At 38.7% G+C, this 17,474-nt stretch overlaps 1 protein-coding gene across 1 annotated transcript; it reads left to right on the top strand.

The window, feature by feature from the left end:
• On the top strand, nt 1-8,290 carry LOC139954675 (uncharacterized). Its single transcript, XM_071954591.1, has 4 exons — nt 1-988; nt 2,461-2,538; nt 3,019-3,114; nt 4,321-8,290. The coding sequence occupies exons 1-4, from the start codon at nt 461-463 to the stop codon at nt 5,593-5,595; spliced, it is 1,977 nt and encodes a 658-aa protein (XP_071810692.1). The 5' UTR covers nt 1-460; the 3' UTR covers nt 5,596-8,290.
• The last annotated feature ends 9,184 nt before the right edge of the window (nt 8,291-17,474 follow it).

The raw sequence follows: 17,474 nt of genomic DNA on the forward strand, positions 1-17,474 counted from the left end.
GAACTTTATTAAACCACGTAGGTAATTACATGCTCGTATAAAACAGGATATAAGATACAAACTTTAAAACATGAACACCTAAAACGTACAGTATCAAACAATTGAAACAATATGAAAACATAAAAGTACAGTCGGAACAGAAGAAACAGCCAGACGTCCAAAGTCTTCATTGTAAAGTTTGATGACCTAATTTCTCAAATATTGATTCGTCACGTAGGCCATTTCAAATACTTCCTATATTATAACATTAGGTTTCTCACTAACAGTGACTAGCGTTAGGCTACATTGGGCCCTCGTAACAATAAGAGATATAAATATTAAAGGAGACACAAACCCACAACATTTCCTTAATCCTTATGATGGAAAGATATATTATAAACACTATACACGCCTTAGTTTATTTATAAACTGTTTAATCATATTTTGTTTCGATTTTTGAAAACATTTTTTCGCTACTATAATGAAATGTATGGGGCGCGCCATTTTGTACACCCGCCCTCAACTTAGTGACGTAGTAGATTCACTTCGTTTCTCAGAAACCAATCACTCACACAGTACATTCATATGCAGATTGTGTGTTGACAATGGTCAAAGAAAGTTTGGAAAAAGTTTCTCAAGTTGGAAAAAAAAGTTTAAATTATGCCGGAATGCCAAGCTTATGGTTGTCCAAATCGTCATGGTGCTGGAAAATCTAAGGGGAAGCGATTTTTTGTTATTCCTGACGGAAAAACTGACCCATAGAACAGAGAACTTTCCCAGAAATGGCTACATCAGATCGGGACTGGCCATACCGTGGACAACTTTACGTTCCACAAATACAAAGTTGTTTGCGAGGACCACTTCGAAGAGAAATGCTTCAGCAAGACTAATGGGAACTAAACCGAGAAAGAACTTAAAACCCGGCTCCTTTCCAACCATTTTCGTCCATCGTCGCCCGAAAGAAGACCACTGTCGAGCACTGCGCCTTCTGAAAAGATCAGCGAAACAGGTGAGGCCTAACGAAAGTCGTTTGTTTATATCGCGCAGTACATCGGAGTATATCATTAGGCCGCCGATTTGTGAATGATGTGGGGTTAAAAGTTGGATATTTGTATATGAATTAATGTAGAAAAATCATTTGTTTTGCATATCGTCACGTATTCATTAAAAAATTACCCCGATATAATTCTAATATTAACGCTAAGATAGCAGTAAGTTAGTACAGTGCATAGCTTCTCATGGCACTAGTACAATAGGCCTACATTGATTCTGTTAGTAGTATAGTACAGTGCACAGCTTCACATGGCACTAGTAGTACAATAGGCCTACATTGATTCTTTCAATTGAAAGGTGTGAAAACAAAACAAAGAAAATCATTGCAAACTTAACAAGGGCTTATCTTATGTTGTCTGATGTACAACTGTTAGCATTGTTAATACAAGTTTGTCTAAGTTTTTAATTGTGTAATGAACCACAGGTGAAAAGAGTTTACTTTTTGGGATCATTTCCTGTGAAGGGTGTATTATAATTGAGCAGGGGTGGGATCATGATACTGTATCTGAGGATAATGTAAGATATTTACTAGAAATATCCTCCATAAATATAGGTAGCTCTGTTAGGGACGTGTTGGAATAGTTGACTGTGTTTGTTCCCAAGGTTAAAACTGAGCAATGTCCATGTAGGTGGTTCAAGGGTATCCAGAAAGGGAGGTGCACTTTCCATATTTCTGGAAGCCATATTTCTAAAGAAAAAAAAAAGGGTCACAACATCAAACTGATCACGGGGGGGGGTGCACATCCCCCAGTCTATCGCTTATATACGATGGCCCTGGGTTGACGGCACATTATGATTTCACAAAATTTGGCTTAGAATATAAACAAAACACAAGCTTTATGGGGGTGACGTTCCCCCTCTGCCCCCCCCCTCCCTGGAGGTGGTACACTAGTTACAACAGCCGTGGATATAATGATATATCCACGGAGGTGATCGACCAGTGCTTTTGGCAACAACAAAATATCGGTGCCGTGGATATAATGTGCACCAAATTTTTATATCCACTGTGCAGCTGCCGTGGATGTAATGTGCACAAAATTCTTATATACACAGCCACCTTTGTTGCGTTCCCTCAGTCGCTCCTCGATTAACTGCCTTCAAGCCAAGTATTGAATTTTTTTCTCTTATAGAAGTTTGTGGACCATTTTTTATGTCGTCTTCCTCCTCCTCATACTTCTCCCACTCCCCCCTAGAAAAAAAGATAATAGAACAAAATTAATAGCCCTTTTTAGACCACATTAACCACTTCTTTTAGCAATACTGGAAAATTGTTACTGTTTATTCCCCTCCCCTCATTCATGGCGATCTCAGTTGGATCTTAGTATGGCTTGATGGGAATTTTTAACCCATAAACTGCTCCTACTTTACCATGTTTCATGTTTTTTTTAAATTTTTCTAATGTTTATGTTTTTATACTTTTTTTTGTAGGAAATCAATCAACCTTTGACAGCAAAGGATCAGCCACCTTCAAAGAAACTGTGTCAGCCATTACACTGTTCACCTAAGGTATTAAAATTTGTAATTTTGTCTGTTTATAATTTCTTTTATTGTTTTATGTCAAAGTTACTGCAGTACCATAATCAGACTTTGATTTTTTTTCTTTTTGGGGGGGGGGCACATGTATACAAAATTGAAAACAAATGGTCACTAGAGCTAATTGTTCCAAAAAATGAAGTATTAGCTGATTAATCAAATATAAAAATTGATTATGCTGTAATCATTCGATGTTTAAAAGTGCTTCAATTCAAACAAAAATATTGTTATCATATTTCAAAATTCCAAAACTTTTCAGATTTGATCACCCTCTTGAAACATTTCTACATAGCACTTCAAGCTGACACACATGAAAATTCAAGAGCTGTATATATTAAAAATTTATTACTTTGACTGCAGTTAATGTAAATTTCATACTTGTTCCTGGAATTGAGGTTTCATTAAGTAGTGATTTTGTATTGAAACTAAATGTTTTAATTCTCTTATCAACAGGGAGTTTCCAGTCTATTGGATCCACCTGCTGAGGTTCTTTCCCCTGCTGTCACACCCACAACTGCTGTAACACGGATCACTCAGCAATTCATACCTGTAAGTTTGGCTTTTACTTGTTCTCAGATTTACACTATGGGTTTATTGTTTGCATCCCTAATAAGATTCTGAGGTTTGAAATAAAGTAGGGAATGTCACTGAAAAATTAAAATATACACAACAGCCCTCAACTCGATTTCAAAAAGGGGCCCTCCAAGAGTGGATCCAGAAAATCATCTAAGAGTAATAATTTCCATAATTTTCTAAAGAGCTCCAAAAAAATGTCACCGCATTTAATAGTGGTTATGAATTCACAATTTAAGATTATTTTTTCATGGGCTGTAAGTGGGAAAGTCTCCCGTGGATCTACCCATTAGGCTCGCTAGTTAATCTCTGGGCTCGTTTTAAATCTCAGAAAGAAACCATAAATAATAAGGTCATCCTTAAAATATTGTTAGCTTTGGAGTAGCCCAGTCGGTTGCAAAATTTGGGTATGTAGGCAATTTTTTTTGTTAACCAACTTCAAAATTTAGTATGCTTTTTTGCACACTGTAAAATTTAATTTTTTGGTTCAAGAAAATGTCTTTGAGAAGATAGGAATTTTTTGAGAAGGGTACAGTTACTCCAAACGTACACTTTTATTATGATAGCCTAAGGGCCATTCATGTACCAAACAGGAAAACTTTTTTTTTTTTCCTTTTTTTTTGTTAAGGTTGTTGCAAGGTATTTTTTTAAGTATATACATAAAAAAAATTCTGAGGGATGGGGAAAAAAAAATGAGGGCAGGCAGGTTGCCCCTATAAACAAGTACTGTAAAGGTAGAGCACTGCACATTTCAAAAAGCAAATTGGTTGAAAAGACATTAAAATTTTCTCATTCTTTCCTATGTTTTTACATTACATTAAGTCACAATACAGTTTTGCACTGACATAGTAAAACTGGGTGTCAAAATAAATTACTACATATGTCACTGCCTTAAATGTTGTACCAATATTTTTGGTACAGTTCAATCCTTTAAATTAGATATCAGCCAGTTATGGACCAGAGAATTTGTTCTTTACAAGCAGGTTTTAGAAAACATGCATGAGAATTTTTCAAACCCTTTAAGTCTTTTCTCATTTTTTTTCAAGGTTAATTCTAATGCCTACCTTTATCATTTTTAATGTATGAAAATTTCTTTTTTTTCTTTTTGGCAGATTTAAATCAATGTTTATCTTATGTTAGTCTAACTCGAGTGTTTATGCTCTTTTATTTATTCTTGTACAGGATGCCTTGTCCAGTGTTTGCGCATCAACTCAGACATATACTGACGTTACAGAGATGGGATGCCAAGCTGGTGTACCACAAGTCAAAACACACCATGCTTGTACAGTGGAATTGGACCACCCATACAGGTTCTTATCAGCGGATGTGTCCTCTGAGGGAATGGCTCCACCCCAGGAGACCCCACCGCAGCAAGAGACATTGCCACCACAGAGGTCCTTGAAACACAAGTCCCCCCTTAAAATTGAAAAAGGTGAGGACAACAGTGATGGCAGCGATAAAGGATGCGAGGATGATGAAAAGCGAGATTCACACTATGAACCGGACGCAGACCTACCCATCTTTTCAATCACTGACTCCTTTGAAACAAAGGCTGTAGAGGAACAAAAGTATATAGTATTTGAGGCGAACATAGAACAGCTTTGTTATCATATTCAATGTTCCCAATGTTCAAGTAGTGTTACAGATATAGAAAAGCAAGTTGTTGGGTCAGGTTTGCTTGCAACATTGAAGTGTATTTCTGGCCATGTTGTGTTGAAGTGGACCTCCCAGCCCTTAGATGGTAGGATGCCCATTGGTAACCTCCTCTGTTCTGCGGCTACCATGTTCTCTGGACTGACATATCAAAGAGTTGCTCAATTCATGAAATTTTTAAATTTGCAGTTCTTTTCTGCCACTACATTTTATGACCTTCACAAGATGTACCTCATCCCAGAGATTAACAGTTATTGGGATGCACATCAAAAGGCAGTGGTTGACCAATTGAAAGGATCCCCAACTGATCTTATTGGTGATGGGCGTTGTGATCCACCAGGGTTTTCAGCCAAGTATTGTAGCTACTCTTTGATGGATGTCAGTTCAGAGAAGGTGGTAGACATGGAACTGGTGCAAGTTTCAGAGACTGGGGCATCTCAAAGAATAGAAGCAGTGGGCTTCCAGAGGTGTATGGATAGAGTCCTTAATGACTATAAACTTAATGTAAAAAGATTTGCTACTGACCGTCACACAGGAATAAGAAAATTAATGCGTACTAAGTACAGTTCTTTAAAACATAATTTTGATATATTTCACCTAGCGAAAAATATCAAAAGCAAATTGCGCAAAGCGGCAAAGAAAAAGGGAAATGAAGAATTGGAACCTTGGATCAAATCCATTATCAACCATCTGTGGTTTTGTGCCAGAGCTTGCAACAAGGACCAGGAGCTGTTGGTGCAGATGTGGTCATCTGTGGTCTACCATGTTCTAGGACAGCATGAGTGGTCAGATGATCCTAACTGACCACTATTTCAGAAATGTGGCCATGATCCACTGACAGATCTGCAGCAGAGAAAGAAAATATGGCTCAAGGCAGGATCATCTGCCCACGAGGCACTGAAGAAGGTAGCCCTGTCTAAGCGACTTTTGAAGGACATTAGATTTCTTGCAGAATTCATGCATACTGGTGCCCTTCAAGTTTTCCACAATGTCCTTTTGAAGTATGCGCCGAAGAGATTAGAGTTCGGTTATTCATCAATGACAGCTCCATTGAAGTTAGCTGCAATTGACCACAACCAGAATGTTGGACGGGCAAAGGCCGTTGTGAAGAAGCCTCACAAAGGCTCATCCGCACGAGGGGAAGTACAATACAAGGAGGTATTTACAAAAATGACGAAGAGTTGGGTGCTGAAGGCGAGGTATGAAGCCAAGAACTATGATTATGTCAAAGATTTAATGAAAGGGGTTGTATATCGAAGACAGACAAGGACAATTGACCCTGTGCCAGCAGCGCCTGCAAAAAATATTGCACCAACTGAAGCCCCCTCAAAAGAAGAAATGTTGAAGAGCCATGCTTCAAGGTTTTAAATTTTGTATTGTTTAAGTTCAGCATTTTCTTCATAATTAAGCTTATTTCTTTTAATGTTGATTACTGTGTATCTTTTGTAACAGAAAAATTTGGTGGTAAACTAATCACGTTTTTATCCGGTATGCTTCTTTTCATTGGCATCAGCAGGAATTTTCTATCTTAACTCCAATTCATCTTTTGCTTTACAAGAAAGTGCAATAATGTTTGAAAGCCAAGGACTAGAAACTTGCCAATTAATTTCATCAGCAGCTTCTTAATAAATATTTTTGCATATTTGAGCCAAAAATTTACTGCCAAAGTTAGAAAGAGAACCTTGAAAAATAAAGTTATTCATAATAAAAAATATATAGGCCTACTATAATTTATTTAAATCTTTCATAGTACTTACCTTGATAAAGGTGCATTTTCATTTTTAAAGATAAATACCCAGAAAACTTTTGAACTCTATGCCTTTCACCTATGCAATATTACATATTGTTTCCATGTATTTGCTTTTTTATGATCTCATTAACTTTTTGTTTGATTGGGTTATGTTGGGCTTGGTATACTATCCATTGTAATGATTAGTCTTTCATCAACGATCAGTTGAAATGTTATTCAACTATGAACCCTATTATTGTTTCTAAGGTCACCTTGCTTATAATGCTAAGAGTTATGTACAACAAAATGAAACATTCTCTTTTTTATGTATTCACTAATGATGAGTTGAAATGTTATTCAACTATTAACAATGTTATTGTTTGTAAGGTCACCTTGCTTGTAATGCTAAGATTTATGTACAACAAAGTGAAACATTCTCTTTTTTATGTATTCATCAATGACTGTCACAGTTGTCGCTGCAGTCATTTTTTCATAATTTTGTGTATATTGTTAACGTTTTATTTAAACATGTGTACAAATTATTCTAAACTATCGTAAACCTCCCTGGTTTAGTGGTTAGTGTTTCGCCTATTACAACAACTTCCCAGGTTCAATCTCCAGTGTCCAACTAGTTTTTACAACTGGTTTATAAAATGGCTGTTGTATCTTTATGTAACCTTTGGGATGCAAAATACCCATTGAAACCAAAGAAACTATTCTGAAGATTAGATAAATTTTCATATCTTTCATGATTTGGTTTGTGCAAGATAAATTTGTTCAATCATTTATCCATTGCTTGATAGTCTCATATTATTATGATATAGTTTCATTTGTGACAGAGATGTTGCTTTTTTTCAACTCGTGCGATTTTGCAAACTGTTTTCACCATTTATTTGAATAGCTGTGTTACCATTTCATCATATATTGTGTTTGATGTTTATATTTTCTTTATATACCTCTAGACCTTGTGCTTGTGATATTTTGTGGAAATACATTTTTCTTGACAATGACAAACATTATGGTATGTGCATTTCTTTACTTGAGACAATACACCACAGGTATTTCCTTGCTTTATCCACTTGATATGCTTCTCTGTAAAAATTTAGTCGCTGAAATATTTTACAACTTATATTGTATGTTCAAATAGTATTTTACATAATTGAGGATGCTACAGTTAAGCAATGCAATACTAGTGGTTGATATCTTCCTGTTGCAATAAGATCTTTTTCATGCCAAGGCTAGACAGATCTACTATGCTATTGAAAACCTACCAATCATATGAAAGGGGATGAATACTGATATGTGGTAAATGAATGTGTGGGGTAGGAATCAAAGCCCTTCACTACTTTGAATGAGTGGATAGATGTTGGATCCCAGAAAGGACTTAATATCACAATATGAAGAATGGAATAGGGTGGAAATAGTAGCTTGACAAACTCTGAAGTTTGTGGGACATGTATCTACATTTTACTTCAGTTTCAGGCCATTCATGGGGGTTAAGCTGGTGTTCCTCCCTGGTGGAAGCAAATGGAAATATGCTCCTCTTTGTCTCTTCCAAACACATTTTTTTCAATAATTTAAGCTACTTACTGCGAAAATAATATTATGCAGTTACAGCCAAAAAATTTATCTGCTTATATTCATCAGACCTGAAAATATAATAAGAGTAAAACACATACAGTATATTTTCTATTTTGGGCCTTTATTCTTTGCAAAACCTGAAATCCTTTACAATATTGTTTAATAGAAGCCTCTCAGTATTTTTCATGAGGAATGGATATACAATTTTTACTACAGGTATAGTAAAAACAAAATTAAATATGAAAGATCCCAAATCTGGAGTTATAATCATTCAAGAGTTACGCATCCTTCCCTCTCATATGAACAAAACCGATATCTTCTGATCTGCAAGAAAAAAAAGACCTCATAAATTCCTCTGATAACACAAAAATTATAACATAAAAACAAATGAATTTCATGTTTTGCAACGATGCTTCACTGCTTAATAAATTTCAATTAAAAGGAATACTTTGGCATTTTTTATCCCACCTGTTATTGCCAGCTAAGGATGCAGTTCTTCTGCGTCATGATTTACCTAAATGCAGCTCTCTAAATGTGCTGTACAGTAGAACTGATATTAAATTTTAACCAAACAATTGTTTATACAGTTGTTTGACAAAAATAAACTCACAAACATAAGCAGGGCTATATACCAGTAAATAGAAAATTGAAAAATCACCTTTTAATCCATAGTTAATGCCTCTTGTACTTCAAGGTACCCTGAGAAGGTGTCATCAGTAAATTCTGCCCTGATCCGCATGACACAGCAGGAAGGTAACACTCTCCTGTTGCCTTTTCCTAAGGATTGACCTCTGCTTGCCCACAAACTGATCTGTCTATAAGCCATGAGTCTTTTCTGCCTGTTGAAATAAAAGGAAAACAATCACATTTTACATATTGAATAAGATCATTTTAGGATTCCATTTCTTTCATGTTGCATTGAGGTTGGCTGTTGGAAAATTGCTCAACTGAGCTGTTGCAGCTTCAAACTTGGATGCATTCTATGCATTCTAAATGTGTCTTGAATGAGGAAAACTTAAACAAAACTCCTGTTGGCAAGTGTCTGGTCTTAAAATTGTAAAGCAGTATTTAATAGAGTTCAATTGTGTAAATGCTGCATTGATTTACTGCGCATATTCGAATGAAAATCAAGATAGACAGCAACATCAAAGTAGTGTAGGGTTGCCTAATTTTAATTGTTATAAAAAAAATAATTAAAAAAAAACTAACCTGTTGTTCATTTGAGCCTGGGCTGCAAGTGGCGGTTTCTTTTTGTATTGAAGAAATTGCTGGAAAGCAAGCTCGAAAACTAATTTCTGCAAGCATACTGCAGCAAACTTCGGGTCTTCAGTAATGCAGGCTCCAAAATCCAGTTCATGTTGCCCAAATACCGAGTGGCAACAAACATTCTCCTTTTCAGAAGGCATAGCTTCACATTCTCCACACAAACAATAATCTTCTTCACTAGTATCAGTCTCAGTTTCACTTCCAACTGAGTCAGTGTCAGTGGCATTTTTTTCAGCAGCTAAATTTACCATTTCAGCTTCAGTATATTCGGGTTCAAACTGATAGCCCTCAAGTCCAAAATGTTCCATTTTCAACCAAAAAATACGATATGTCTTCAGGCCTACGTACTTAACTTTGATGTGCCTGGGCCTGCGGATTACGCACTGAAAGAAATAATGTTAGGCTGACAAACGCCTAGCCTAAGTCGTAAACAAAGTTGCTTGTGGCAAGTGCTGAGTTTTTGTTCGATTCCGTACAAAGAATGCTTTAAAGTGAAACTGAATATATTTACGGAGTGAAAGAAACACGATCAGTAAAAAGCCAAATATGTTTGGTTTTACGAAATATGACCAATGAAACAGTGAATTCGAGGAACTCTTCCACACAAGCACTCGTAACGTTATGTAGGTGTATGGTATATAAACACGGAGTACACCTACATAACGTTACGAGTGCCTGTGCTCTTCAAGTTGTTTATCGTGTTTTTTCGCGGAACTAATGACGATCTTATCGAGAGTAAGAGTATTTCTTTTCGATCGTATTTTATTCTTTTCAAGCAATTAAACAAATTATATCGATTGAAAAAGCACAAATTCAAATATTATAATTTACAAAAAAGTTAATACGCATTTATAATGAGAAAATAAAATCAATGGTTACAAAGATTATTTTTCTGCTATAAGTTGGCAACAAAAAATCGAAAGTGAATCGAAAGCGTCACTTCCGGCTTGAAAAGCGGTGGTTTTAAAAATTTTTGATCAAATATGGCGGCTCCCATAAGCCTTCAAACTTTGGATCATATCTGGAATATGGTTGTATTTCGTGGAAAATGGTGTTGATTTTTAGAATCTGCATATATTTCTGCCCTAGAATAACCTAAATAATTCTGTGGGTTTATGTCTCCTTTAAAATATGGAAACCTAAACGTACAGTATGAAACAATTGTAAGAATATGAAAACATAAGACATTTTAAAACATGCAGTAACACAATTTACAAAGCTCAGGACAATGGCAAGAGAGTACCAGTCGGAACAGCCGGACGAGATCTAACGTTGAAAGTCTTCATTATAAATTTTGATGCATTGTGGAATGAATGAGGAAGAATGTCGATTCGTATGAGACGGTGGTAACCGCATCCTTCCACTTGTAGGAATAACCGCTCTGTGGAAATATTGATGGAGTGGGTGGTTATCTTCGCTCATGATTCCATCTGTTTTCACTCTCAGTAGTTGGTGATATGTAGAAGGCAAGGTTCGCTGATTAGTCCCGAACAGACGACCTGCTTGCCGAATTATTGTTTCAATACGTTGCGTATCTTCTTTTCTCGCGTTCCCACCCCACGAGACCAGATTTTAACGCCACTCCAGTAATTATCGAGTTATAAAACATAAGAAGGATTTCATTATTCACGTGGAATTTGTACAACATACAAAAGCAATGCATCCTAGTATTTAATCTCTTCAATAATTCATGCCAAGAAATCCTATTATCGATCACCACCCCAAGAAACTTTTACTTATCTACCCTCTCAACAACACTACCATCTATAACTACCTCCCTGTGGACTTTCTCTTACTTGAAAAGTCAATAGCCATTTCGTTCGTCTTAGTTACATTTAGTTCTTTAAGTTACGCTTATAATGGCACTGAACAAAATCCTCAATCTGACTCAAGTACGCAGTGTATCGTCGTCGGCAAATTTCACCAATTGGCAATTCTCGTTGATAGACCTAACATCTGACGTATAAAGTATGAATACAAATGCGGCTAAAACCATATCGTGTGGAAAACCAGTGTTGGAAGTTATGACATTACACACGCTAACGCTATTAGCTGTTTTGATTTTAACATACTGTGATCTCCCAGTTATATCGATAAATCCACAAAATGAGATCATGACTGACATTCATATCAACAAGTTTCTTGGCAAGAATGTTGAGTTGGATAGTATTAAAAGCAGAAGAGAAATCAAAGAACATGACCCAGGCTGAGTTCCCCTGTGTGCTTTTTACGTGCAAAGAAACGGACACGGACCAAAGGTCAACGAAACCAAAAACAATCCCAGTTTGTTAACAACCACCAAAAACCCTACTGAAAACCCACAAACAGAAATCTCTCACTAACCCACAAATGTATAAAATGTAGCGTTTAACGTGACGTGAAAAGGACACGGACCCAAAGGCTAACAGAACCAAAATAATAAAGCTCCACAAAGCAGCCCCAAAAAGCCAAGTCCAAACCGCAAACAGAAACCCCCCCCCAACCCATATTATGTAACGACCATACAAACCCCCCATCCAACACATACCAACTAACTAACTCCAAAATTCAGCCGGGGTACGCCGTCCCGACAGCAGACGACAGGCTTGCGCATTACCTGCGAAGTTTTCCCAATACGGGTCTTTTCAAGCCCCTAGCAGTATTCCCCCTTTTCTTACGACGGAGCAGAGTTCTTAACTCCCCGTCAACCTTGATCGAGTGGACCTCCCTGTCAGGAACAGTAGCGACCATCGTGTCCGGTATAGCGGAAGCGGCTGTGGGTAGGGTGGAAGGGCCACTCGAGTCAATGAGATCAGTGGCCTGTTTCGTCTCATCAAACCAATCGGTGGACTCCTTAGCCACAACTAATAAGGCTGTAGTGCAGTCCTCCATTGGCGAGTCAGAATCTGGGCCACTTAATGTCTCTTGGACCGGTTGACTCGGGGCCCAACTGGTATCACCGATAGCGGGCATAGCTAACGGTGAACCAGTACAAGCGGCATCCTGCGCCGCGTGCCACTCCGCTAGTACCACCTCCGCCGTTTTGTCCTGCTCTGCCTCAGTGGGCAGGCTGGCAGTCTCGGCAAGTTCGATCAGGGGAGAGGTCGGACACGAAAGGGGGAACAAAGCCTCCACCGGGGCGATAGTGTCGGACACTGGGGCGATGACAAGAGCATCATGTGATACGGTGTCAGAGGCCGGGACAGGGACCGCTTCAACCACGCCCGTAGCCACTCTCGCGGCGTATGAGCGGTCTGGGCATAAACGGGCGAGATGGCCCGTTTTCCCACACGAGTTGCAAACGATATCCACTTTACACTCGGCCAGGATATGCCCAACCTGTAAACAGCGGCTACACCGCTTGTTCGGGCACAACCTGGCCTCATGCTCTTCCAGCCCACACCTCCAACAAGTGCGAGGCTGTCCCGGGTATGCAATGTGGGCCTTGTGCTCATTAGCCCACAAGGTAGAGGGCATATCGGACTTGAGTTGAACTCTAGTCCCGATCTTGACACCCTTACATTCAAGGAATTCCGGCTCCTCGTAGCCGGTCACCTTCCCAAAACGCCTCAGTGTCCGCAGAACAACCTGTTCAGACATGTCCAGAGGGAGATGGAGGACTGTCACCCACACCGAACTGTCATACGGTGTGACCTTCAATCCCTCAACTCCCTCCAACACATGGACACCTCGGACGCGGGCAGGTGAACCGAACATCAAAAACATTCATACCCCGGAGAGGTTTACGCTGAAGCGCGTCAACCTCTCCAGGGACCTTTAAACCAAGAGCACGCAAAACTGAATAAACCTGTCCGAAACACTCAACAATACGATTTTGCTATCACGGCGAGCCGCCATGACAGCTAGGGGTGTGGCAAGCCACGCACCTACCAAAAACAAAAACCACGCAGCAAAGCCAAAACTACACTAAACAAACTATTGAAAGGCCAACGTAAAAAACACAAAGTGTGTGGTCAACGGAAAAAGTGGAGAGCAGCCGAAAACACGTCCGCACTCCACGAAAGCAAACTACATACCTCTTGTTTGTGAATTCCAAGTACGAATAGAGCTTCTCGAGGCTGACAAGAACGGCGTCCTCGGTACTGCGTTTCAATCTGTACGCAAACAGCATCGGGTCCAGATGACCATTCACGAGAGGCTCAGTATCAAACGCTGCATACTACAGGTCTGAGGTCGTTCATACACGTGATGTTGCGACGGGAATTATTCACGGCTGTTTCCACATGGCCGGAAGTGTATACTTAAACGAGAGGTTATGAAGTATTGCATATTGTAACGCCCCTGTACCCCGGTCGAGCGGTAGCGTGGGTAATCAGGCAGCCGGAGGCCACCTGATGTCGCAAACGAAAGGCAAACCCAAAGCAAACCTTGTCAAAAGGTCCGTTCTGTATAAGATCACCCTTGAGCGGTGGGCTTGGTTTGGTCCACCTACCATCTTAACTGCGCTCTCTCCTTTTGAAAGGTGTTTTCGTTGCGTTTGAGAATCCTTCGTTTCCCAATTTAGTCAGTGGGCCGAACCCCAAATATATGCTTAAAAATTGACATCGTTGAATTCTTTAGTCACTAAGGTTTGATGGTTGGGTATGTATGGTTCAGGAACACCTGCAGACAATGAAATATACGAATGAACTATACAAAGTCATGACCTCAAGGGATACCTGTTTTTTTTTTGGGAAAAACAAACCATTCATCCACAGCCTTCACCTGAAATGAAATATATTTCATATGAAATATAACAAAATAGTTTTCTTAAGAAGAATTCTTATGTGAAACCTGAAATGAGCTGTGTTGCATATTAACAGATGCCACCCAAAGGGGGTCAGAACCCCCTGGGAATTGTTAAATATATTGATTTTATGAGGTAAAAAAATTGGTCAACAATAGCCTATCATCCACATACATATTGGCATTGAATCTTGGGTCTCAATTTAATGATGATTAACGTTTTGGATCTATATTTCATCACTCCAATTTGTTTCTACCCCTGCCACCCCCTCCCCCCCCCCCCACACATACACTTTCTGGAAAACATAAAGGTGCATATACAAAAAGAAGACATTTATAACAAACAAATTGAAGCAATGTGTTTGTAGCAGCGTGAAGGGCATATTTCAAACATGAGGAGAAAAACAGGTTCATTTGGTAATTCAATCAGTCATGACAAGTGTTATTGGACATCTTCAGCCATTGCTTGATTACCTATAATCAATGCATTTTACCCAAGTTTAAAATCTATCTTTCAAGAAACATGATTTATCAGCAGAACAACTAATTAACATATAAGGTAGATAAATCGGTGGCATTCAAGGCAACATCATAAGTGACAACATGTTTGCACATCAGCAAGACACCTTATTGTACAACCCCCTTGGAATTGTCAAATATAATGATTTCATGAGATCCAAAAATTCGTCAACAGTAGCCTGTCATCCACATACAACCTTTAAAAAGGCATTGAACTTGGGTCACAATTTAGTGATGATTAACCTTTTGGATCTATATTTCATCACTGCAATTTGTTGTTTCTACCCCTACCACCGCCCCCCCCCCCTCCCACATACACGTTCAGGAAAACGTCAAGGTGTATATGCAAAAATACGGAAGCCCATTAGGGCCAAGGTTTTTTTTTTGTCCTTGAAATCCGAAATCCTTATTTTCTAATCCGAAATCTATTATTTAAAATCCGAAATCTGTTTTCTTAAAATCCCAAATCCTCATTGTGAAATCCGAAATCCATTTTTCGAAATCCGAAATCTGATTTTTCTAATCCGAAAGCCTTATTTTCAAATCCGAAAACGATTTTTCGAATTCCGAAATCTGTTTTTGGAAATCCGAAATTCATTTTTAAAATCCGAAAATGTATTTTTCGAAATCCGAAAATCTATTTTTCGAAATCCAAAACCCTTATTTTATAATCCGAAATCTATTTTTATTTTAGCGTTTGTAACATTAATAATTGTTCATTGTAAAGTTTGTGGAAGGCCAATGCTGCATCCATGTTAAGATGGCGGAGCGTGAAGATTATTTCCAGCTTGGGCTATCAAACTTAGAAATACGGACAATTTTGCACAAAAACCATTTAATAAAGATCAGCGAACGCCACCTCGAGAGACTTTTGAATCGGATGCATCTTTTTCGCCGAAAGAACATGACTCCGTTGTTGGTAGTGGTAGATTTTTTTGGAAAGAGAGTTAGCAGGATCGGGGCAGTTGCACGGGTATCGTTGGATGCACCACATATGCCAACAGCACGGTTTCAATGTAAACAGAAACTATAGGGATACTTCTCTCTATACTAGATCCTGACGGAGTAGATCAGAGAAGGAGGAGGCTTGTGAGGCGTCGGTATGTTACCCGAGGACCCAATTTTGTTTGGCATATTGATGGATGGGATAAGCTGAAGCCATTTGGTGTGGCTGTACGTGGATGTATTGCTTGCTTCTCCCTGGGTATTATTTGGCTGAACGCCTATGATACAAATAACAACCCAAGAATCATTGCAGGGTATTACATCGAAGAAGTAGCCAAAAGAAACGGATGTCCAAGAATGATAGGAGCTGACAGAGGCACTGAGAATTCTGTCGCTTGTCACATTCAGAGGTATTTAAGAAGGGACGGGGTTGATGCACAGGTTCACAACAGCTTCATATATGGTACTAGCGTAACTAATCAAAGGATTGGAAGTTTCTGGTCGATATTTAAGAAACATTTCGGACAGTTTTAGATTGGTTTCTTACGAGAAGAGGGGCATTTCTGTGGGAACGAAGTAGACAAAAATCTCATCTACTTGGTACACTCTTCACCCAAAGACAAACAGCTCTAGGAAGAACGGACAGAGCAGGAAACATTTTCCTTAGACGCCTTTAAATACATACGTATACTCCCACCTTTTAAAACCTACGTAAACAATCAAAAGCTTGCTGTGTTTTGTTTTCTGCCAGGCCTGCAACTGCTGTTGCTCTGTTTGTTAAGACAAGGGAAGTTTTACCTTCAGACAATAGAGTAGAGTTCTGTAGCCAGAGGCTGCCTTCTGCTGAGGTCCAAATAGGTGCAATCGGTCCTATGTGCATTTCAAACCGTTCTGAACAAAAGGATTCACATATGTTGGGATGTTTCATTTTATTAATGTAAGGGAACTTGATATTTTTGTTGTTGAGTGGAAGCTCTACATCGAAATTTCATTCTTTTCTTCCATCTTTTTGTTGTTGTATTCTCAGGATGAATTGGACAAAGTTTGTATGGAATGGAACTTCCATTATATACGGCGTTGAAGGCCCCATCACCGACCATTTGGGAGGCCGTTTGTGATGAGTATATGTTGCCTCAGGTCTACCGAACACGAGATTACATCTATGGTGTTAATCAGTTGGAACTCGATGTTTGCAGAGGAGAATGTGAATTTCGTTCCGCACTCCCTTGTGACGAAGACATTTTTCATCTATGTGGCATCCTTGCTGAAAGGCTGGACTTAAACGTGCCAGAAGATGAAATGGGAGCAGTAGACTTGTATTTGGTTCTTCGTCGAAATATCAGAAGAGAACTCGATCTGCCATAGCAAATTGACCATATATGTGAGTGAAAGATAGGATATCGCCTGATTTATTTTTTAAGAAACTCTTGAGTATGAAAATGTGCCTTTACTTCATTCAGAACCTGTCCTAATATACCAGCCATGACAGACTTTGTGACAGATTTTTGTTGCAAAAATTAGCATAAGTTGGCAGTTTTGTGCACATAATCAACCTTGAATGACCCTAATGGTTTCTATAAAAAATGTTCCTCTTGATGATGCCTACTCTGTCGTAAAATTTGTTTGGCCTACAATTTACACACATAATGTTATTGCTAGAAAGGTATCAAAACCAACCTTTGGCCCCTAATAACTTGAGAACTGGGTGTCCGATTGAAGCGTGGGTGGGTTTCTTATGTATAGCACAAAGAGCTCTATCATATATCAAAACATTGCCATATTTTTTTCTTCCCGTATCTCCTAAAATGAGCATATTTTTCAAGATTTCACCTTTAACCATTTCACCTCGCGGCCAGATGTAGTTTGACACGCTGACTCCAAAAAGCAAGATGGCAATTCTGTGCGACTGTCCTAACTG

The sequence above is a fragment of the Apostichopus japonicus genome, chromosome 17 (assembly GCF_037975245.1).
Source record: "Apostichopus japonicus isolate 1M-3 chromosome 17, ASM3797524v1, whole genome shotgun sequence".
Lineage (NCBI taxonomy): Eukaryota > Metazoa > Echinodermata > Holothuroidea > Aspidochirotida > Stichopodidae > Apostichopus > Apostichopus japonicus.

Excerpts from the sequence above, each read along its gene's own strand:
- LOC139954675 (XM_071954591.1), top strand. The coding sequence starts at position 461 with ATGAAATGTATGGGGCGCGCCATTTTGTACACCCGCCCTCAACTTAGT. Across the intron at positions 2,539-3,018 it reads CATTACACTGTTCACCTAAG|GGAGTTTCCAGTCTATTGGA; the intron begins GTATTAAAATTT and ends TCTTATCAACAG. Across the intron at positions 3,115-4,320 it reads TCACTCAGCAATTCATACCT|GATGCCTTGTCCAGTGTTTG; the intron begins GTAAGTTTGGCT and ends ATTCTTGTACAG.